Source organism: Scatophagus argus, chromosome 20, assembly GCF_020382885.2.
Source record: "Scatophagus argus isolate fScaArg1 chromosome 20, fScaArg1.pri, whole genome shotgun sequence".
In the NCBI taxonomy this organism is placed as follows: Eukaryota; Metazoa; Chordata; class Actinopteri; family Scatophagidae; genus Scatophagus; species Scatophagus argus.
In genome coordinates, this window is record NC_058512.1 from 15574322 (window position 1) to 15598246 (window position 23925).

The window sequence follows — 23925 nt, forward strand, 5'->3', positions numbered from 1 at the left end:
ATCTTCTCAGTTTGTCAATCACTGACTCCTCTGAAGTTTGCCACAGCTTCATAAGATTTGGTGCCACACATAAATGGAAGTTTGACTTTGGATCAAACCGTATTTTGTATTGACCTACTTCTAATCAGAACAGCTCAGATGCCCTCTGCTGTTACTGCTGCATATTCTTAGCAACAAAAGCCCAGCTTGATCTCCTTTCACAGCGCACATGAGGGAGACTTGGCCTTACAACTGAATCCTTTATATCCATGTTATTCATTCAAAGTGAGGAGTACAGAGAGCAGTGATGAAAGCTGGAAGTGAATCTCCTGTTTGTTTCTTCTTTTTGCTGTTGTTGATGCACCAGAGTTTGTTACTATGTATGTGTGCTATTACATAGACATTTATCCATAGACTTGATTTCTGTGTGTCATCGACCACAGTATTTTCTCTATGCTTCCCTACTGTTCAATATCAAATCAAAAAAAAAAAAAAAAAAAAAAAAAATTCAAGGGAAAAGCTGCTTAAGATGATACTTAACAAATAAGTTTGGATTTCGCATTAAAGCTGCACTCAACACTATTTGTATATCAACCATGGATTAAATGGCCATGTGTAACATGAAAGGGCTCATTCATAGTGACGAACCCCAAATAAAATGACTCAGCTCACCCCCAAGTGGCTGAAAATAAAAAATAAGAATAAATTAAACAAATGTGTTCCTATAAAAGGAAAATAATTCCAAAAAAAAGAAATATATGTAAAAAATCGGTGATATTATTGATGTATTTAAGCATTATTGTGCATCTGCCTGATTTAGTGTTTGTTTCAAATCTCTGTGTTCCCAGGACTATTGATCGACTGGTTGTAGAGTCTAATGATGGACAAATGTATGGTCAAAACATGGTTCTGAAAAATTTAAGAAATGCATTACATATGTCATTTGAAGTGTATTTGAGGTGTATAAAATTCTCTCTTTCCAACACACACACCTAAATCCTCTGTAATAACATGCACACCTGTTCTCCTCATATCAGATCTTAATTCTCTCCTGACTCATTGGACAGTCTCAATTACTGAAACACAAGGAGCTGACAGCCTCCTCTAATGTGAAACAAAAAATTGATCCTTATTGATCAGGCTTGTTCAACCCTCACACACAAACACACGCACACAGACACAAGGCTCTGCAGCACATGACAAGGAAAAACAGCATCTAAAATCCGGAAGAGTCTTTCTGTTCTCATGCAGCGTCAATGCTTCACCTCGGCATCGGGACAAGTAAGCAAGCAAGCACAGAGGGGACTCACACATCTATAATTTATGTCAGGACTTCACACTACATGAGAAACACATCAGATAGGCAGGCATCCATCTGCACATGGCTCATTGAGGCAATCCATTTCCAAGATCTCATCAGCAGTACTCATCTCAGAGCAGTGACCTGTTTTGCTCCGTGTCTCAATCACATAATTCCAGCAGAGGCTTGATGCATTTAAGTGACCGTCGCATGTCATTTATGATACACTTCTTCACTCCATTCAACGTGGACATGTTCAGGTCAGAGCAAATGTGCTCTGAGAAACGCTTTTATCTTATAGGAGCTGAAGACATGCAGTTTGCAGACAAACGCCCTGCTGTCATGCTAAGCGCTAAAGCATGTAGGAGTTTAAATGTGACACGCTCTGTCTGTTCTTTCCTGTCCTTCGCTCCCACTCTGTGTTTCATACATGGGTGATTCTTGTTCTGTCTTTGTTTAAAGTTTTATTACAATTCCTGATTAAGATGCGCCTGCACGGTTCAGCGTTTTCAAGAAAATGCTGATGTTACAAAGCCTTTTTAATACTCACTGTGGCAACACCGAAACAAAATAAAACAAAAAAAAGGAAAGAAAAAACTGAGTCTGAAAAGGATTTAAAAGCACACAGTTCAGTTTGCAATATGTACAAGACATGTTGATATGGTTTAGCTGCTCTTACAACAGTACATACAGTGATGCTACAGTAGTGTGTAGCTTAGATGATAAGGATTCACAGCCTGGTGTAGTTTTATGAACAATGTTAGGACTTGTGCTCAATGTGTGTTGAGGACAGTACCAAGAATGAAGAATGCGATCACTGCTCTCTTATAATCACCTGGAACTAAGAACTGTGTTGTCTTTAGCTTAAAATGAGCCTTTTATATCTACACAGGGTGAAGGTCCTCTTCCAGGGAGTTCTTACCACCATATTTCTACAGTAGCCCAGAAAGGACAAAACCAAAAACACTGAACCTAAGAAGAAGACCCCCACACATTTGGAGGGAGAGGATAAGTTGGGGATCAGTTGGTTGCAATCTGCAACTTCACCACTAGATGCCACTAATCCCTGGTCCCTTAAACTGGTCCTTTAACTAATAATATTATGTATTGCTGTTTTTTGTTATATTTGAAATTATCTGGTAAAATGTTAGAAATTACAGCATTTTACCAATATATTGCATCAGCATTATCTCTGAATCTGTGCATATTTTGACATGTTCTTTTACTTTATTTTCAATGGCATTTAAGCATATATTAAACAGTTTGAAACAGTTTCTGTGTATGAATTGTGCTATTTAAATTAATGTGTTTTCCTTGTTGAAAAACTATTATCCAAGCAAATGTACAGTGTGATGGCAGTTACTGTATTAGATGATAAGAAATTGTTTTGATATCAACAATACTAGCTTTAAAATCCAGACACACATGCATGCACAAACATCTCTCTTGCTTTGCAGAGGACTGTGTGGGTGGTCTATAAGTCTGTTTTTCTTCTGAGTGGGCGAACAACTCAAAGTGTGAAATTTAGTGTGTGTCTGTGTGTGCACGTTTTTGAGTGGATTAACTGAGTGTAAGCGTGAGTGAGCGAGAGACAGAGTTTAAAAGCTTGCAATGATCTTTGCGTGCCAGACTGCCTACTCTTATTTTTGTACATTGATCTCACTGCGATGAAGAGTCTTCGTCGGACTCTTGTGTTGCTTCAGCAGCAAACAAGCAACCTTCTTATATAATGGTTGCAGAGCAGATTGTTCCAGCTTTATTGATGTGTGGGGGGTGGATGAGCAGGCTGGAGAGGAGGAGGAGGAGGAAGAGCAGGAAGAGGAGGGCTTCATAACCTCATTTATTAAGAGTCAGGGTCATCCAATAAGTGGTGAGCATACGAACTGCTTCTGGCAGTCACATGGGGGCTGGGAGGGAAATCATTGGGTTCTAAGTTTAACACAACTTGTATGTGGCTGCTGTATGTGGCTGGCGTTCTGGAGGCAGTGTGTTTTGAGAGGAACCAATCAACCTACTTTTGACATTTTCCTTTTCCTTTTGGAACTTTCATAGTGTTGTGTTTTGGGGTGTTTTTACCCTCTGTTACCCGCTTTGTGAGCAAATGTTGTCTGCTATCAAACTGCTATTTCCGAGAATCAACTTTCAGTCTTTATAAACACATAAAATAATATTCAGTCTGTATAAATACCTTTTGGATGATGGATCTGCAAATTAAGTCAAGTGAACAGAAAAGAACTGAAAATGGAAATAAATGTTCAAGTATGTTGAAATGAGTCCTCAGTGCCCTCACGTTTATCAGCGTCTGGGAAATACTTTACCCTGGTTTTCTATCACACATAACCTTTATTATTATTATCTGACTTTTATTTATTATACATAACAGTGTATAAGTGGGTTTCTTGTGGTTCTCTTGGAGGAGAATGTTATATAAATTTTATATATCTGTACATTATATGTATGTTTATTTATATATAAGATGTTATATATTTGGCCACAGTATTAGGCTATTCACACACCTGTTTAGAATCCAGTACACATAAATTGCATTTTCCTTGTCTAAAGTTATGAAAAGAAAAAAAAACCCAAAACACTTCATACATCATATTTGGGATAAGCTCGTTTTGAAATCACACGGACAGCAGCTGATGGCTGCTGATTTCTTCAGTCTGGTGATTAATTTTCAGCTGACTTAAACGCAGAGAGACAACACAGTGTTGTGTGATATATAATTCACAACACTGCTGTGTGATTTTACACTGTCCTCATTTAACACACACCTTGTTCTCTCTCGCAGACGTTGTTGATATTAATACTAGAAATGAACGCACAACACGAACTCATCTTGGGGAATAACCTTTATATGATTGACTATTAATAATTAAAAAATGATTAACTGCTGCTTCACATAAAGAGTCTCTGTGACTGAAGGTGTTCTTTTTATCTTTTTGTTTTGGTGTGCACGTCTGTTTCCTTTGAGTGATTTACTGTGAGGCTCCCTGCTGTGATGAATAAACTCACTGACAGGCGATATTTCCTCTGTGTGGACACACTCTTTTTGTGCGCGCGTGAGCACGTGTGCATGTGTGCCTTGTTTCCAAGGTAACCGGGAGGTTGATGCTGCTCGTGTTTCTCGCTGCGGGGATGCTGCTGACAGCCTCTAAACACTCAAAAGGTCGGAGATTACACAACACCCGTACCGTAGTCTGATGTGACCCCATGTCCGCACAAGCACGCATGGTTATGGACGCAAGACCAGGCGGGTCCGCTCGTGTTGGAGTGAGACGGATGGTGCAGACAGGCTGCGTGATTAATGAGCTATCCAAGGAGGTCGGTTCCACGTTATGCAGAGAGCCCCGAGTCAAACCAGACTCTGTTCCAGTTTGGGGGGGCCATAGCTCACATCAAAGCCCGTCTCCATGGCTCAACTCTGAAAGCCTTTGAATAAACACCCCTTCATCCTACCTCCGTCTACTATTTTGCAAACGGGGTAATTGAGGGGCATATCTCTGGTATCTGGTTCTCATTACAAATCACACGCATTAACAAAGCCCACATATGCATCTTTACTAATTCTGCAGACTATCCATTCCCTGGAGGTCGGCGTCCCAACGCTGCATGTGCGCTACCTTCACTGATCTTGTCTTTCATGTCCTGTTATGACTAACAAGGTGATCTTATGGATTTTGAGCGAGTGAGCACATTTATTTTTCATACGATCAGCTTCTACTCCATCGTCATCATCATCATCAGCAGCAGCAGCAGCAGCGGCAGCAGCACGCCAACGCGCAAAACTAAGAGAGAGAGAGGGGGGGAGCAGATACGACGGGAGCGCGCAGTACCACCGCGGCGCGCATGCACAGCTGTCAGCACCAAGGACAGCAGCCGCTCAGCCCGGAGCGACCAGCTAGGGACGCATCGGTGTGATCAGTCTGCACAGAGAGCACAGAGCAGCGGCTGGACGGGGCGATAAAACATCTCAGATAAGAAGCCGGCAGGAAACTTGGACCGGTGGTTTGACTCTTTGTTTAAAACCGTAGAGAGGTTTGAGAAATTCTGCAGTGGAGAGGAAAAAAGCTGGACAATGCGGTTTGGACGTCCCTGGTTGACAGCCAGTCCCTAACAATGATCATGCACATTCCTCCGCATTGCACATAAATCCACCTTTTTTTCCGTCTTCTTCTTTATTGGCTTCCCCACGAACACCACCTCCTCGCTCACACCGCCCACCTGGATCGTGTCTGCAGTCGCGCATTCAACTGGCTGAGCCGTGCCGCTATCCAGAAGCTGGTGGAGCCGACCCGCCACCGGGGAGAAAAGCGACCGAGCTGCACTGTTCTGTTTGGTGGTCCACACGATGCGTCTGTTTCTGCTGGCGGTGCTCTTCTCGTGCTCCTGCGCGCGGGCCGGCTGCGAACCGAAAATCGTGAACATCGGGGCCGTCCTGAGCCAGAAGAGATATGAACAGGTCTTCAAAGATGCCGTGACCCAGGCCAACCAGGTCTACGGCAGGGACAAATTCAAGCTGACCGCCATCTCCGTAACGCACAAGCCCAACGCCATCCAGATGGCTCTCTCAGTCTGCGAGGACCTCATCTCCAGTCAGGTAGTTCACTGCCACCTCTGCATGCGCGCCAAATCAAACGACTTCCTTACAATCATAACCCCATAACTCGGGCCACTATATTCCACGCACACCTCCACCTTGCTGTAAAACTGGGTTGATGTTAGACGCATCAATGTTTTGGAGGAACAACATCCATGTGCCTTGAAATAGAAAGTTGCAGCTTTTAGCAAACATTTCATGCATCAAATATGTTTTTTTTTAACACCCAAGCGCCACAAAAGTGGGTAAAAGACCAGATCAGCCTTGAACACTGCATCCAGACTAAACAGCTGCCTCCTCTTTCCTACAAAGCCTCACAGCAGGCAGCGCAAACATCCTGCCAAATGTGTGTAAAAGCCCTTACATTTTTATGGGTCTGCCATTTGTCCAATTTGGCAACCACTCTATGCTTGTACACATAACTCAAAAATTAGTCGACTTTTTCTAATTCTAATACAGTGAACCCCCTGCAGACCCATCTGTTTTGCAGACATCTGAAAATAGGCTTTGGTTTGGGGCACATCTCGGATGAAAGGACAAGTGTACATTTCAGGACACACAGCTGCAGAACTACTGAACTGCAAAGAAACCAGTGATGAGTGAAAATGCGCAATATACCATTTACAATTAACAACTTGGCTTTCAGTGTGAGTATGTGTGTGTGTGTGTGTGCTTTGCATGACAACATTTTGGCGAAAGCAGGCTGACATGGCTGCGGACAGTCTGAGTTGCTGTATGTTGTTCTTCATGGGTGGAGCACTCACTCAGCTGCAATCTGTGTGATATGATGCAGGGCTAACGTGAGCAACTGTCTCAAGAAGTATGACATTCCCGTTCAAACAGCATAGGCTGCTTAAATGCATATTTCTCCGGGAAGAATTATCTTACAGCTACACAACTGACTCTAAAGATTCAAACCATATATGCTTCATTTCTAACAAACAAAACATATTTCATAAGTAATGCATGGTGAATGTGTACGTTCCTCTGAGAGCTGTTAAAACACTGAAGCACAGTGAAGTGCACCCAACATCCTCCCATGTAGATGCTCAACATGGCTTTTAAAAAGCGCCAGCATTATGTCACAGCACGTTGAGGCGTTAAAGTCCCTCTCGCGCTCGCTCCTGTTTCTCCCACACACATAATTAAGCTTCATGAGAACAACCCACAGCTTCTGTGCAGCTTTCATGTCTTTGGTCCTCTCCTTAGTGTAAAGACTCTCACTGATACAAGCTTGTAGAATAATACTGTCGCACCCAGTCTCCTGTCACATGCTCTCGACAAAGCATGAGTGTGAAATCTACTCATTAGGCTGTACAGATTACACCAACAATAGATCAGTTCTCTGCACACACTCTTGTAAATTAGACAGAATCAACCTAATTGTGACGTAAAGCCTGTGGAAGGTTTAATCAGATGAGGCTTGAAGGCGATAGCAGTTACTGAGAAGGGAAGTGTATGGCAGATGGAGGAGTAGATGCCTGCGAGCAGTCCTTGGAAGATAGACCTCATTTTTGACCCAACCATACGGACTGCTCACATCCAATAATCCATGCCTGCACAGCCATGCAGCCTTGCCAACATTATTTCTCTTCTTTCACAACTTCGAGGCATTTCCCATGGCTGGGCCTTTTGTTTTTGTGGGTGTGTTTTTGTTGTGTTTTTTTTTAGCTGAAGTAACTGGAGAGAGTTGGTTTGTTTAATGGAGGGATAAGAGTAAAGCAAACAGCTATACATTAATATTGTAAATATTGTTAAAGTCTGCCAGCCAACACAGTGGAGAGATTCTGAACAAAGCAGAAGATTACGTTGCTCTTCTTTTTCTTTGTCACAGAAGAGTTTAGACCAGACTACAATTTACGTAGACATTTGCAGTTCAATAATGTTATTTTTAACCTGTTATACAACATTTTAAAGCAGCAGTTGCACAGACTAAAAGATGACTATGTTGTATGTACAGTGTACGTAAATTTAATTCATCTTGAGGTAGAAAAGTTTAAAAGGGGTCTCAGTTTTTGGTGAGCAGGTGAACCCAACCTTGAGATCAGCGTTACATGATAAAATCTTCTTCTTTTAAGAATGCAGAAATGATCTTTTAGAGTATAAATATCAAACAGTCATCTTTGCATAGCAAAGATAGTTTTGATGTTAACAAAACCAATCAAACCTCATGTGTGCCTCGTTTCCTCCTTCCTGTCTGCAATATGCACTGTTTCCAATATGTTTAGGCTTTTTGTTGTAGTTGCTTGATGCTAATACTATTTTAAAAAATCAGTTTATTTGATTTAAGATGAATGAACGAATCTTTAAATATGGTATACTGTCTGGTAATTAAAAAACAAAGTAAGAAAAAGAGAAAGTGAAAGATAGAAAATCTAAATTGGATACCTTTAAGACTCTTTATCAGAGTACGACTAGTGGTGTTGCCATTTTTCTTAATGCCGGTGCCAGAATGACAAAGTGTTCGTCTTCTGCGTCTCTACAGGTCTATGCTATCCTGGTGAGTCACCCTCCCCAGTCCAATGACCACCTCACTCCAACGCCTGTCTCCTACACTGCAGGCTTCTACCGCATCCCCGTGGTGGGACTCACCACCCGCATGTCCATCTACTCAGACAAGGTGAGTGATGGATGAAAGAGATGTGAAGAGAGACAGAGAGGGAGGACAACAGGAAGAGAGTGAAGAGAGAGCGAGGGAGTAAGGAGCTCCCCTGGGGCAGTTTCAAAAGCTTCCCAGATTAAACGTCCCATCACTGTCCATTAATGGGGCTGTGATTAAATGGGTTTTCAGTTGAAAACTGAAAGAACATCATTAATAATGCCTCTGACCCAAGTAATGCTTTTATGAAACAGCAATCACATAAATAAAATGCCAAGGACTTTAATAACTCAGTTTAAAGCCTATTTAAGTGACATTTCTCCTTATCTTGCAAGTTAGAGGAAATCAGAGCCATTAAAATTGGAAATTGAAGAGAGCTTGAGGGTTCATTGTATGGACTGAGGCATTTTTGGGTTTGGCATTTGTTTACCACCTAATAACATTTAAATCATAAAAAATATTATATTGTAGCTTTTCTGAGGAGGATAGTTTCCTTTATGTGCTTGTGTTTGCTTAATGAGGTCCTGATATGTTGAAACAGGAAACGGTTTCACCAAACACAAAGTTGGAAGCACACTTTTGTCTGAAATATGTATGGCGTAGAATTCACATGGATAGAATTGAGATGCTATGGAAACCTGTTAAATGTTGTATGTTTATCTCCTCAGAGTATCCACCTGTCCTTTCTGCGGACAGTCCCTCCATATTCCCACCAGGCGCATGTGTGGTTTGACCTGATGCGCGAGTTCAACTGGAACCACATCATCTTGATAGTAAGCGATGACCACGAGGGGAGGGCTGCTCAAAAGAGGCTCGAGACCCTCTTGGAGGAGAGAGAAACAAAGGTGAGATGCTTCGGCTCCCAGCAGCCACCTACCCCCAACCCCCTACCCCCCACCCTCCCTTCCATAGAGTGTATGAGCATTAGCGCGTGAGTGTGGCTTTTGAAACCTCAAAGGTTTATGTCTATGTATGTTACTGTTTTCCTTTCTGTTGTGTGGCCACATCTCTTTCTCACCATTGTGTAAACACTGGCTAACATTCCTAGAGACATCAACAGCGTCTAATGTGGTCTAATCTGACAAAAGTTTGTATGTTTATTTGCTCATCGTCACGTTGCTTTTCGCCATAGTCCAAATTATCCTGTGTCTATCCACAATGGGAGCCAAATAGCGGACTTTAACGTGGGGCTTTGTAAACCATCACAGACTGAAGTGTTCTATTGGGTACCGTGGTGGAAGTCAGGTGTTCCTTTCTGCTCGGTGCTTGATGAATGAACGGTTTCATTATTGTACACAGAGGCTTTGTGTTTATTACACCTTGCTAGGTCATTTTCATATGATATGGCAGATTTTATTTTCTTTTTGGTCTTCTCAGATACTGCTGATGCATCCATTTTAAGTGTAGCTCTGAGCTGTGTATGTGGGTCAGTGAAATGCTGATCTTCCTTGAGCCAAAACAGACTTGAGACCACGATGATGTGTGCCCTTTAGGAACAGAGAGAGAGAGAGAACGAGAGCGAGAGGGGGGGAAAAAACGGCTGCCATCTATTGCATCTATTTAATAAGATAAAATTACCTTGGGATATTTTTCCTCCCATTATTCTCTGTGAGGCTTGTCACTCTCTGGGGCTCTTTGCTGTAATTGTGTGGCAGAGTGAAATGAGTCCTGAATCAGAGATTTAATTAAATCAGGAGCTGATGAGACGCTGAATATGACACAGACCTGAGGTAATTTACAGAAGGCAGCAACAGCAAAACTGAAAACTGCTTAAATGAAGTGACCGGGATCAGTACTGATTAAACAGCCGCCAATAAGACAACATGTCAAACATTTGGATTAATCGTGCTGGACTGTGCAAGCACACCCATGCAGTTTGAAAGAAGATACTTTCAAATCATCTAGATGTGACTCACATCCTGCACTAGAGATGAGAAATTTGTGTTTTTAAAGCCTTTGATGAGAATCCAGGAAGCTCCTTTTATGTTTGTTTCGGTCCCAAAATGAATCCATCTGTGCATCCCATTCAGTCCCATAATACTGAGAGCTGCAACTCTCTCCACTGTGAGGCTTTAATTACAGCTTTAATTCGTCACGACACAGGGCCAGCTCAAGCATTTTCAGGCCCTGATTAATATGAAAAGATCTCCAAATGTGTGCAACAGTAATCGCACACTGAAAACCCAGAAAAACTCAAAGGATAAGGCTAGTTATTATGTATGTTCTTTATTATTATTATTATTATTATTCTTGACTGTCAGCAGACCACAAGAAAAAAAAAATCAACAATAAACTGATCCACCAACAAGTACTATGAGTGTATGTAAAGCCTGATAGATCGTACTGCTCTGGGCCACAGAGCTCCATTGTTGTTAAAAAAACACTTAAATGAGCCACATTGTTGCACTGGGTTACCATGGAACACACACGCTGAAATTTATTTAGAGTTATTCACGTCTGCTAATACTCACTAAAGCGCCAAAAGTACTTTAATCGACATCTAAAAATAGTCTCCTAAAAAGGCTAAATCTTCCCCTGTTTGAGTGATGTTTGCTGAAACCTAAAGTGGCCAGCTTTTAGAAAATTTAAGTTAAAAAAAAACAACTATATATTTGTTACCTGTTTTTGAAGATTTCTGTCTTTCATTAAGAAAAAATGAGTTTAGCATTGAAAGTCAAAGACATTGAGAGAATTTTTTTCCAGCCGTATCCTTAATAGTTTGGTACAGTGTCATTCTTAGGGAGATTAAATAAAATAAAAACATTAAAAAAACAGAGGACATAATAATCTTAATGTATTCTTTAATTATGTCAGCTGTGAGGTTTTGTTGGAGATTTTGCTGTTTGGCATAGTAACAAAATTATTATATAAGTGTACCTTATGGACGTCCAGCGTGTAGGAGAGACTAGAGACTAGATGTCACTAAATCCTACGCACTGGAACTTTAAATACTGAAATGATAAAAAGAAAAAACAGAGGAACCAAATAGTTAAAGAGTTTTGATTTGCTTGGGTTCTTCCTGGTCTGCCCACAGCTACTTAGATCATTTTCAACTTAGCTCGGGCATCTTATGTATGTCCCGCCAGCAGCAGCTCTTTTATTGTACATTTGATTGAAAGCTAAATGCCTAAACTGTAAATGCAGTGACAGCTTCAACTGTTTCAGGTGACAGAAAAAGGATGTAAGTTTGGATGAGGCAGACTGCAGCTTTGTCAAATTATTATGCTCTAATTAAAAGAGAGAGGTGTTATTCTTGCTAATCATCCTGTTGTGCTGCATAAAGTCAGTAAATTTACATTATGCTTCATGGCAAGTTGTTAGCCGGGCCACACACTCACAGGGGATCACCGCCACCACCAGCAAAGAGGCTCTGGACACAGAGTGCAAACGTGACCAACACAACCTGAAATATTAATGCTTGACTGAGGGTACAAAAATAGCGCGCTCAGAAAATCTCTTGGGGGGGAAGACAAAGAGTTTTTTTGTGTGTGTGCGTGTGTCTGTGTGTGTGGGTGTGCATTTGTGTGTGTGTATGTGTGTGTGTGATGCTGGATGTTACTAATGGAAAATATTTCTACTTGCCAAAGATAAATCAGATCACTAACAACAGACACAGTAGTTAAAGTTTCATGATTGACTAAACTGGACAAATTAAAATGACCTTATCAAACAAGTCTAAATATTTTATTGTTCTCATTTAAAAGGGAAAAATCACCTCAATTACAATTACTGGGATATTTCCCTTTTTTCCAAATGATGTTTCACACAATTTTCTTTTGTTGTATATTGTTCTTCTATCTTTTAAAACAAATCACAGATTTTTGTAATATTTGCATTAAGGAAATGGAATAACTGGAATTATCTATAATCCAACTGATGATATGCTATGGTGTTTTCATTACACAAGAAAATATGTTGCTCGCAAACCTTAAGTATGGATAAAGTCTTTTTGTAATAGTGATTGTGAGTCAAGATTCAATTAGGCCTCAACATCTAGAATCACAACTAACATGACGAAAACAAAAAGCACAACACTGCCTGGGTTGTCTAATAGGTCTTAAAAGCTTGCGAATGGAAGACTTTGTACTGAAGCACAGTCAGCGTTGACTTTGTGAGAGGAGGGAACCCGGACCCCAGGGTGCACTGAAGTGTGAGCTGTGAAGCCAGGCAGCTGTGAAGGAAAGCCTACGAAGCAGAAAGATGATGTGTTTTCCTGTGAAACGGCTCCATGTCAGGCAGGACTGTCGAGTGTCTCCTCTTACAGAACACAGGCCAGGCCTGGAATCCAAAATGGTGAAGCCACAGTGTCAGTGTCAGTATGTAAAGCTGTGACCAAATTATATACTACACACTAACTATACAGTACATATTATTATAGATTTATATACTCTTCATACTGTGTTTTTGCAGTTAGTGTTTGAAAAGTTAGCTTACTTTATGTCCTGTTTGTTTTATACCAACAGAAAATGATTATTTGTCAGACTTTGGAATGGTACCAATTAAGCTTCACAAACAGTTATATTATTTTTTATTTTATATAATTTTGAATCTTTCTGCAACTGTTCCAAACAAACATGCTCTGTTAATTCAGCTTTACTGCAGTTGTGATTAGAGTGTGAATCGATTATGGCTTTTTCATTTTTGGTTTGTTTCAATTTGATTTTATAAATCACATTTGAATTAGGAACTAGAGTTGTATCAAAATCTGTACAACAATTAAGTAAAGATAAATCCATACAGTCAACATTTGCAGTTGATGTTATGATGGTTTCAACTTCTGATGTGTTGTTCCAAGTGTGTGGTCAGTGAAACAAGTTGCCACTGCAGTTTTGCAAGTTTACATACTGTAAAACATTTAATGAGCTCTTATTCTTAATTCAGTTGTGATACTTTTTTAGGAGGCCACAAACATGATTCCATGTTGAACTTAATGGTGTGTTGGTGTGTGTTTGCTAAAAGATACCTTTCAAGTAGTGTAGTTTTCAGTCTGTAAAATTCAAATCATTGTGTATTGATTATTTCTGGAGTCAGAGCGTATTGATCCAGTTATTTCTTACACCTGCATTGATTATACAGGTGAATCTGCATCACTGATAATTTATGCAGTACAGTGATTACATTCCCGTGATCCTTTGGTGTACTTGATATCTTTAAAAAGAATACATGATTGCAGCATTATTACAAAGCGGTCATCTCTGATGTTCTTTGCAAGCCCCACTGTTAAAGATCCCAATTTGAAGCAGAAAAGTGGAAATTTGTTGGAATGCTTTACTGCCCTCCATTTTCAACTGTTTATAATATTTTTCTGTGTCTGCATATTTTCTCTGTGCACATTACTCATCAGAATAAAAAAAGGAACTATGAAAACCTCGACCAACTGTCCTATGACAACAAGCGAGGACCTAAGGTATATTTGCATGGTCAATGCACGCCGCCCACCAACTTTCCAAACGTAGCAACTAGAAACCAGCCCAAACCAGTCACCAGCCGACCCAGAAATATCCCTCTCTTGGTAGCACGTGTTTTCTTTAATTTTTACTTTGAGACATTTCCCTATGATTTAAATGAAGAATGATTTTGTTATGAAAAATCTATAATTTTCGGACATGACAGAAAAAAAAGATATCACTGAACAGCGCCCCGCTTTTATCATTTTCATTTTCTCCTTCAATAAAGGAATGCATGTACTCAGAACACACACACTCACACACAAAAAGAGTTTGCAAGTCCATTCCTTTGTGGAGAACCGGTAGTGTGGGACAAAACCGTTTCCCAGATGCTACTTCCTCCTGTTCTGTAGCACTTCCCTGATTTTCAGCAGTTTTTTTGTTGGGGGAAAAGGTCCCCCTCACCCCCCTTCACCCGTTTTTAGTTACTGGTTGCATTGACCTTCTTCTTCCCCCCTACCTAACACATGCACGTCCTTCTTTGGAGCCTTGATAACCCTCAGTTTGCATGCGAACAAATGCAAAAGTTTTTTTTCCCTTCAAGCTTTTTTTTTTTTTTTTTTTTTTTTAGTTCAGCCGGTTCCCCTGGATCGCTTTCCTTTTGATCTCTGTCTCCCGTTTTCCAAAAAAAAAAAAAAAAGAAAAGAAAAGAAATCAACCAAGCTCAGACCAAGCAGGTAAAGAGGAAGCATGGTGTCTAAGGCAGGGAAAAGTAGCTGGCTTGACCTTTCTTATGCCCCGATCACAGGCAGAGAAAGTCCTCCAGTTCAGCCAGGAGACTAACTTAACTGCCCTGCTGCTGGAGGCGAAAGAGCTGGAGGCCCGCGTCATCATCCTGTCCGCCAGGTGAGATGTTTTTTATCCCAGATTACAGTAATTTCACCCAAATTCTCAGAGAGACCACTGGTGAAGATACCGTATTTACGTCACACCTACCTGTAATGGAAGATAGAATACAGACAAGATGCTTTAAAGTACAGCTGCAACTTACAGTTATTTTCATTATTGATTAATCTGCTGCATATTTTCTCCGTTGATTATTTAGTATATAAAATGTAAGAAAATAGTCAAAATGTCGGTAGTAATTTTAAGTTAACAAGTTAATGTCCTTAAATCCCAACCAATGTAACCATAATAACCAACTTAACATAAACTGACAAAAAAGACAAAATGTTCATTGTATCAGACTTCCTAACACACGCAGGTTTCAAGGTGTTCCAGTTTGTAATGAATACAGAAGACAAGTCACTCCATAAGTAACTGAGCAAATTCCATCTGCTGGTGAAGACTGTGAGAGGCGGTTGAAGCTGTGGGAAAAGATAGTTAGTTGACCTGTTGTAAAAAAAAAATGTTCACTTTGCCGAATTTTATTTAAATGGGTCAGTCATGTAAACACAACAAACAGCAAGGACTGCAAAGATCAGCACCTCAGTTTCCTGGTGAAAGCCGCGGGGCTGATGCATAAGTCAGAGGTGGATGAGCCACTGAGAAGAACTGCTGAGCTGTGGTTACATAAAGCTGACTCATTAGTGAGAAGTTGGAACCACTGATGTTTTTAAATATTATCCTTGAAAAATGACTTCAACAATAAAACAACAAAAGACCTCCTTGCATCACGACTGTATAATAAACATCCCTGGTTCAGTTCCATCTGGGAACTGTTCCTCTCTATCTCCTCTTGTTTCCTGTCTGTCTCGGGAGAATCAAATAAAAAATACAATTACAAATGCATAAATACAAAGGAATTCACATCAAAAAATGTCGTCATTTTACACACTACATGTTAATAATGTCATATAATGTAGTAATTTGCTGTAGTCGGTTAGATATGCACCAATCCCAAATAACTGTGAATTAGTCATTCCTAAAAATTAACACAACACCTTTTGTCTTTTTTCAAAATGGTGAATTCCAGTGAGGAAGATGCTGCTGCAGTGTACAAGGCTGCCCGTTTCCTCAACATGACGGGCTCGGGCTACGTGTGGCTGGTGGGCGAGCGGGAGATGTCGGGTAAAGCCCTGAGCGAGGCACCAGACGGTATGTTCGCCGACCAGCACAGACCAGTGGGTGTACACGAGTTAACACCCGGCTTTACTCAGAGGCCGATCATTACACGGATTAGAGGGATTAACTGTTTAACAGTGGATGTTTCTCATAATGAACTATTTATCTGCCTGTTGTGTGTTGATCATTTAAACATTTAAGCATGATATGTTTAAAGGTTTAAATGTGTTGTGCCTCTACATTACACTCAGTTTATAGTTTTAACGTGTATGTCCTGGATTATCCAAAGGTAAAATCATTGTGCTATCATGCATTATTAATATCCTGGTTTCTAATGAATTATAAGGGGAGGCTTTTGCAACAGATAACTGATAGAATGGTAAGCTACAACAGCCTTTCTTGTCTTTATTATTGAATTTTTCGCACAAGTCTCTCACAGTACTTTATCACTTTGTGGTCACAAACGTTGAGTGTTCTGTCCCCCTGTCCCCCACCCCAACCCAGGCACTCTAAACACAACCATGTTCAGTCTCCTCCACCTCCACCGCAGCTTCTTCCAGGAGCCTGCAAGACAGACGGACCTGGTTGCAATCAGAAAACTTAGCTGAAGTTGGATTATTGCTTGGTTTAGCTTTAGATCTGATGGTGTTTTTGTTTTTTCCTAACACAAATATTGCTTTGCCTGTGCTGATTCCCAAACCTTAGCTCATAGGGCCTATATATATATATGTAAGAAAAAGATCCAACTTCAAGGGACTCTTTACACATGCTGTGAAAAGGTCATCTAAGGCAACATCAGCAAAATGATCCATTTATTCTGTTGCTTCACCTCATAAATGACAAGATGCATATATTTTCAGAGTTATCTATATCTGAGATTAACAGGCGACAAACATGGATCATGCAGCTGATGTCTGACCTTTATTCAGGATGTCTAAACTGGAGGCCCTATAAGTTTTATCCACTTTGTGCATTGCAAAAGGATCCTGAGAAGCTGTGCTTTGCTCAGGTCACTGATTACCTTTTGTTGTCGGCCTGGTCTCAGGTCTGATTGGCCTCCAGCTCATCAACGGGAAGAATGAGTCAGCTCATATCAATGATGCAGTGGCTGTGGTGGCTCAGTCCATCCAGGAGCTCTTTGAGAAGGAGAATATCACAGAACCCCCGAGAGGATGCGTGGGCAACACCAACATCTGGAAAACAGGACCTCTTTTTAAACGGTAAGCGTGACATGCACTTCAGTTTGTGATACAGCGTGATAATCTTTAAATTTCATGGTTTGCTGAGTCTGCACAAATTGCAAATTGCACTGAATTTTGCTGCAATAATTTTACATTAACTGATCAGCTTTGCCGTTGTGATAGGAAGGCTGTCTTATGGAATTATAGGTTCATCGGGTTTTCCAGGATGTATTAGACACCCTGCATTTGTCTCTTTTAAATGAAGCAACTAAGTATTGACTGACCCACTTTGAATGGCTTCTCAGCAGCATACATAAAATAAGTGCACGGCGTCCAAACAGATGTAGTCACAACAACAGCAGATATCATCACAGCTGAATGACCACAGCTCTGCCTGTGCCCTGTAACAAATGACACACTCCTAATAGACAACCCACAATATATCCATGCGTTAACACATGTATTCATTCGACCAAACCATCACTTTCACAGGGTGCTGATGTCATCTAAATACCCAGAGGGCCTCACGGGACGCGTGGAGTTCAATGATGACGGAGACAGGAAGTACGCCCACTACAGCATACTCAACTACCAGAAGAGTCGACTCATTCAAGTTGGCATATACAACGGAACACAGGTAAACTGACAAGTGATGCAAAACAAGTCACTTTCCTATTTTATAACGTACTGCGTCTGTTTATGTAATTGTCTGGACAAGCAGCTCCAGTTTTCTATCCATAGTACAATGTAATGAATATGGGGCATCGCCGCAATCCTCAGTCTGTGTAAAGCAACGCACCACAGTTCAGCCATAGTTGTTAGAATGCAGCAGCAGTCTGTCCCAGTGATCCCAAAGGGTATTTCAAATATTTATTGCTTTTATATTGCTGTAACAAATTGGAACATATATAACATGGAAAAAGTGTTTCCAAAGCCTGAACAATGCAGTTTTCTGCACTGCAGGAGGATTGTAGATTTGTCCACTGACCAACTCAGTGTTTACTATGAGAGGTGGTTGGAAGCACTGGGAAAAGTGAGTTAGCTGACCTGTTATTAAAATCATTTTTGTCAAATTCTATTCATTTTTAGTAAACGGTGAATATTTAAGTGGGTCAGGCATGTAAACAAACAGTAAGGACTGCAAAGATTAGCACCTCAGTTTCCTGGTGATAGGTGTGATGATAATAATAAGCTCCTGAAAGCCTCAGGTCTGATGCATAAGTCAGAGGTGGACAAAGTAAATAAAACAACCGCTGAGCTGTGGTTATATAAAGCTGACTCATTAGTGATGCTCACCCACAGTGTTGGAGCCTCATCAGCAGCAAGCCTTCTGTCAGCACTCACCTATAGTACTGTATATGTGTGTGGCATCACTGTAGGTGGTAATGAACAATCAGCGGAAGATCATCTGGCCTGGAGGAGAGACTGAGAAACCACAGGGCTTCCAGATGTCCACTCGATTAAAGGTAGGGCGCTTTCGCTTTGCTGCTGCAATGTGACATTCATGTCTACACAGATAGAAAATGAACCTGAGCTGATATACTCATGTTGGACAGTGCGCTAACATTTGTTTCTCGGAGGGGAGTGAAGTTAATCTATGTTCATAAAGGCAGCAGTGATATATTTGCTATGACTTTCATCTCTTCAAATTTGTCACAGGCCTGTGAGGAACCTCTCATCTGTATCCTTGTCAGTTATTTTTACATTCATCTGTCTGTCTTTGTGTGCCCATGTGTATCTGTGGAGTTCGTACATGGGTATTTGTGTATCTGCTGGGATTTTTTTTTTTTCGCTCTCTCTCTCGCTGTGCTGTGCCGAAGTCCCTCGGGATCAAAACGGATCCAGCTCTGACTATGTGATAAACAGCTTTCTGTCCCGTCTGTTATAGATAGTGACGATTCACCAGGAGCCATTTGTGTATGTGAAACCCACTCAGGCGGATGGAACATGCAAGGAGGAAATGACATTAAATGGAGTCTTAATTAAAAAGGTTATCTGCACTGGCCCCAATGAGACCATCCCAGGTAACACATCAGGGACGTTTATATTATCACTGTGCTTTTACTGCACCCGCCAAACACCCACTGGAGATGCATACATATATATGCAGTAGGTATCTATATATGTATGCATGTAACTGAGTGTGCCATTCGGAATGAGAGAGTGGTCATGCCTGGTCTGTGTGCTGTGTTTTGGGCCAACAGCGTGACTGTGTGTGGTTATCTGCAGTGCACCGTGTCACGCATTCCGTTCAGTCTGCTTCCGCCGCAATTGGATTAAAAAAAGAAAAAAAAGAAAAAAAAGTGCATATTTCAAGAGTGATTATAACTTACAACTGTTGCTGGTTTTGTTACAGGACGCCCAATTGTACCCCAGTGTTGTTATGGTTTTTGTATTGATCTCCTGATCAAGTTGGCTATGACCATGAATTTTACCTATGAGGTGCACCTGGTGGCTGATGGGAAATTTGGAACTCAGGAGAGGGTCAGTTTAATATCAACATGCATATTTGTTATATATTTGCATGAGGCAAAGGTTGCATGCGGTATCTCACATCCACTACTTTACATGGTTTTATTTGACTCCACTAACAGTCACAGTCACAGTCAGTTTGCCAACCTTCTAAGACCAGGATGATCTCTTGAGATTGAAATTGGTTTTGTTCTGGCCAATTGGCAGCATGATCGTGCAACACATGCTAATTCAGAACCAACGATTACAGAAGTAAGAAAGGAAAAGGGGAGAAAGAGGACATGATCAACTGATTTTATCTGTGGTCACATTCATCCCTAACCCAGAAACAGCCTGTCCTGTAGGCTAAGCATGAGCACAACATTTTTAGTGTTTTCCAGTGCATGATCTTAGAAACTCCTGAAAATAGCAAGCTCTCTTTTGAAATGTAAGGCAGAGACAGTTCCAGAGATGTGGAGCACGCCTAGAACTTGTATCCCCACTAGGCTTAACCCAAATCATTAAAGCCTGGAATCTTTCTGTGGTTTAGACGACAGCAGGTCGGTAGCTGATTCTCATGTTAACGCCTTCCTTTTCGAACTTCAGGTGAACAACAGTAACAAGAAAGAGTGGAACGGCATGATGGGAGAGCTCCTGGGGGGCCTGGCTGACATGATTGTTGCCCCGCTGACTATAAACAACGAGCGTGCCCAGTACATTGAGTTCTCCAAACCCTTTAAATATCAAGGCCTCACCATCCTTGTTAAAAAGGTAAGTGTCCAGACTTTACTCCTTTTGCTGCTCTATCTGAACAGCCACTAGGGAGTTGCATGTATTGTTCATTTGTGGAATTTTTTTAGCACTTGCGCATACGCTGTATCAACAAATCCCCAGTACAACAAATTGCTATTTTATATACAGCTCAAACACAGGAGAATAGTGATAAGACGGAGAAAACTTACATTGGTCAGTATATAGGTTATGATGTTGACTGGTGAAATTCAAACACACTCAATGAAATCGGGTGTTAAAAGTCATTATGAAAATATCCTTATCATTTTAACTTGGACAGCAGAGGTTACCCAATTAAAAGGTGAGCAATATATCAGGTTAATGGCAATGATGCATGCATACATTTGGTTTATAACTCTTATCAAACTAGTTTATCCACTCAGCTCAGTGGGGGTTATCCTTGGTTTCTGCTCTCACAACCACACCATGCCTTCAACCCTCATGTTTTGGCCAATTTGTCTTATTTTTTTTTATTTTTTTTTTTATAGATTCACATATCCATTAGTTTACATAACTCAAGCAAGAGTCTCCTTTAATGATTTTCATCCTATACAGACATGAACAGAAAACAAAACTGTGCTTGGAACAGCAGGAAATTCACATTGAAAAGTGAACCAAAGCTTGTCAGCAAAAATGTAAATTGTACAGAGATTAACATGATAAAGAGATAAAGCGGAAAGCAGAATTGCATTTTTCTTTATGTTAGTCTGTGATATGGGAATGTAAGTTGTTAATTATCAGTCTACAACCAACTGTGGTGTGTGTTTTCAGGAAATCCCTCGCAGTACACTGGACTCGTTCATGCAGCCGTTCCAAAGCACGCTGTGGCTGCTGGTGGGTCTTTCGGTGCATGTGGTGGCGGTGATGCTTTACCTACTAGACCGGTTCAGGTACAAGGGGGACCTGTGTTTGTGTGTGTGTGTGTGTTTGTGTTTATGTGTACTCACAACTGAATCAATGAATTTGTGTGTATGTGTACATGCACTTCTGCGCGCTGCAGATCTTCCCTCGGTGTGGACACAAAGGCAGACAGAGGTGAAGATTGGCTCCAACCATCCCACCGCTCTGTCCGTGTGCAGCTGTCTTTGTCCGTTTACTTTCAGAGTTTGCGTCCCTCTTGCTTTGCTCGCTCATGTTCAGTTTCCTTCCCTGCCTGGGGTCGCCAGGGTTTTCCCTTCTACAGGTTATGGCAGATTACTCATTTTATCTCCTGCAACCCTCCCAATTTTCCCCTCTAGCCCGTTTGGAAGATTTAAAGTAAACAGTGAAGAAGAAGAAGAAGATGCCCTCACCTTATCATCTGCCATGTGGTTCTCCTGGGGAGTGTTGCTGAACTCTGGAATAGGAGAAGGTGAGGGAGAATCAATGAGAAATTAAAGACCATCATGACTGAAAGTGTCCACAAGTAAATGTTCTCATCTTATCACAGAACACTGTAATGCTGTCGAGTACTTCAGCCTTTACACAGTTATAGTTGCGCAGTTGTAGAAGAACCAAAATCAAGGCATTTGTGGCTCCAGGTGTTGCCTGATTGTCATGTTCTTCTTTGAAGATGACAAATTAATTTCTTTCAAATCACATTTTGTGAAGAAAGATGTTGCTGCTGCAGCTTGTCTTTTAGCAATTGCCTGTGAGTGTCTCATTTGTCTTTTGGTGTTTCCTTTTCATGTCTGATATTTTAGTAGCTTCTTTTGTTCTGGGTTGTGCAGTAAACGCTATGTAATTTTTAACATATGAGCAGAGGGATTTTTATAGCACACTGCAATGTACTGGTTTATAGTCCATGTTATTATTTGCAGTAGTAACTGTAACAGTAGTAGTTATATCACAAGTAGCACTGTTAAGGCTTATTAGTACTGCGTGGCAGAAATTTTAACAAGGAAAGAAAGATCTAGCTAATTACTCTACATGACTAATCCAATTAGAGGCTGAAAATTACTGAGCTGAAAGGTCATAACCTGAACTCATCACACAGGTGCGCCACGCAGCTTCTCAGCGAGAATCCTGGGTATGGTGTGGGCTGGCTTTGCCATGATCATTGTAGCTTCTTATACTGCCAACCTAGCTGCCTTCCTTGTGTTGGACCGGCCTGAGGAACGCATCACCGGCATCAATGACCCAAGGGTGTGTACAGGATGGACCATGTTACTACAGTTATATACATTTGAAATTTTATAACTTATACGTTAATGTGGGTGCTGTTAGTAACCATTACTCGACTTGTGTCTTGTCCCTGTCTCCTTCTGCAGCTGAGAAACCCATCAGACAAGTTCATCTATGCCACGGTGAAGCAGAGCTCCGTGGACATCTATTTCCGCCGACAGGTGGAGCTTAGCACCATGTACCGCCACATGGAGAAGCACAACTATGAGAGTGCAGCCGAGGCTATCCAAGCTGTGCGTGACAAGTGAGTCTTGGCCAGGCTGGGCCGACCAGGGCACCTGTCGGCCGGCTGCTTGACACACAGACCAGGGCCAGTCCAGTCAGTTCGGGGTGGGGGGCTAGTGGGAGTTGAGGGGACATGGACCTCTGGACCAGATGGAAGTGGCAGGATTTACTGTAGCATTTCCTCTGATCCAGGCCCATCACCCAGCCAAGACAGATGTCCAGGGACAGGAGCAAGTGTGGACGTGTCAACAGCACTGACACCAGTGTGAGGTTAAGCTAACACTGAGTCGAGGAGCACCCTTTTTCAGGTTGTACCCAGACGAACATCATTGAGATGGGGGGAATCCAATGGGGGACGCGCCCTCACCCATCTGGCATTGGATTTCATTTGGGCCATAAGCAGAGATTGCTGGTAAACGCTGAATGACACACACGATCTGGTGTGCGAGAGAGAGAGAAGGTTGGGAGCCGTAAATGTGTATGTAAATCATTGTACTGTCGCACCGTAACCCCCTCCTCCCTCCTTCCCCTCCTCCTCCTCCTCCTCCCTCCTTCCTCCTCCTCCTCCTCCTCCCTCCCCCTCCCCCACAGCAAGCTGCATGCTTTCATCTGGGACTCTGCGGTGCTGGAGTTTGAAGCCTCGCAGAAGTGCGACCTGGTGACCACGGGAGAGCTGTTTTTCCGTTCGGGCTTTGGCATAGGCATGCGCAAGGACAGCCCCTGGAAACAGAATGTGTCCCTGGCCATTCTCAGGTCTGTCCCAGCCGAAGCTGCATTACTCGTATGACGTTTTTTGTTTCTTCTCAATATGATTTCCTGGTCACGTATTGACCGTTTACAGCCATCCAATACATCGCCTTATGTCACATCTTCTCTCTCTGTATCTCCCCTCTCCTTCCCGCTCTGTCTGTTTGTCTCTGTCAAGTTTATGTCTGTTTGTCATCTGACCTGGTATAGCTGGCTCATTTGGGTTGCAATCTGGGAGTGAGCGGCTCAAATATTCTGTCGTTGGCTGCCTGTATTAACTTTGTCACCTCTCTCCCCACCACCCCCAACCCCCTACAGTTCTCATGAGAATGGCTTCATGGAAGACCTAGATAAAACCTGGGTGAGATACCAGGAGTGTGACTCAAGGAGCAATGCCCCAGCCACACTCACCTTTGAAAACATGGCAGGTATGG

The 23925-nt window shown here is 41.7% G+C and overlaps 1 protein-coding gene across 6 annotated transcripts in view; it reads left to right on the plus strand.

The window, feature by feature from the left end:
- The first annotated feature begins 5132 nt into the window (after positions 1-5132).
- The window catches only part of grin1a (glutamate receptor, ionotropic, N-methyl D-aspartate 1a), a 30265-nt gene continuing 11472 nt past the window's right edge, over positions 5133-23925 (plus strand). For 3 of the 6 annotated variants that reach the window (XM_046375798.1, XM_046375799.1, XM_046375801.1), the window contains exons 1-18: positions 5133-5882; positions 8368-8502; positions 9150-9326; positions 13826-13888; positions 14677-14774; positions 15844-15965; positions 16978-17152; positions 17606-17750; positions 18493-18579; positions 19002-19137; positions 19470-19597; positions 20171-20335; positions 21128-21246; positions 21595-21707; positions 22332-22480; positions 22606-22763; positions 23336-23497; positions 23810-23919. In XM_046375798.1, coding sequence (XP_046231754.1) covers positions 5634-5882; positions 8368-8502; positions 9150-9326; positions 13826-13888; positions 14677-14774; positions 15844-15965; positions 16978-17152; positions 17606-17750; positions 18493-18579; positions 19002-19137; positions 19470-19597; positions 20171-20335; positions 21128-21246; positions 21595-21707; positions 22332-22480; positions 22606-22763; positions 23336-23497; positions 23810-23919 — 2491 coding nt within the window. In that variant the 5' untranslated portion in view covers positions 5133-5633. The remainder of the gene's footprint in view (positions 5883-8367; positions 8503-9149; positions 9327-13825; positions 13889-14676; positions 14775-15843; positions 15966-16977; positions 17153-17605; positions 17751-18492; positions 18580-19001; positions 19138-19469; positions 19598-20170; positions 20336-21127; positions 21247-21594; positions 21708-22331; positions 22481-22605; positions 22764-23335; positions 23498-23809; positions 23920-23925) is intronic. The other 3 variants (XM_046375800.1, XM_046375803.1, XM_046375804.1) reach the window with 2 other exon arrangements.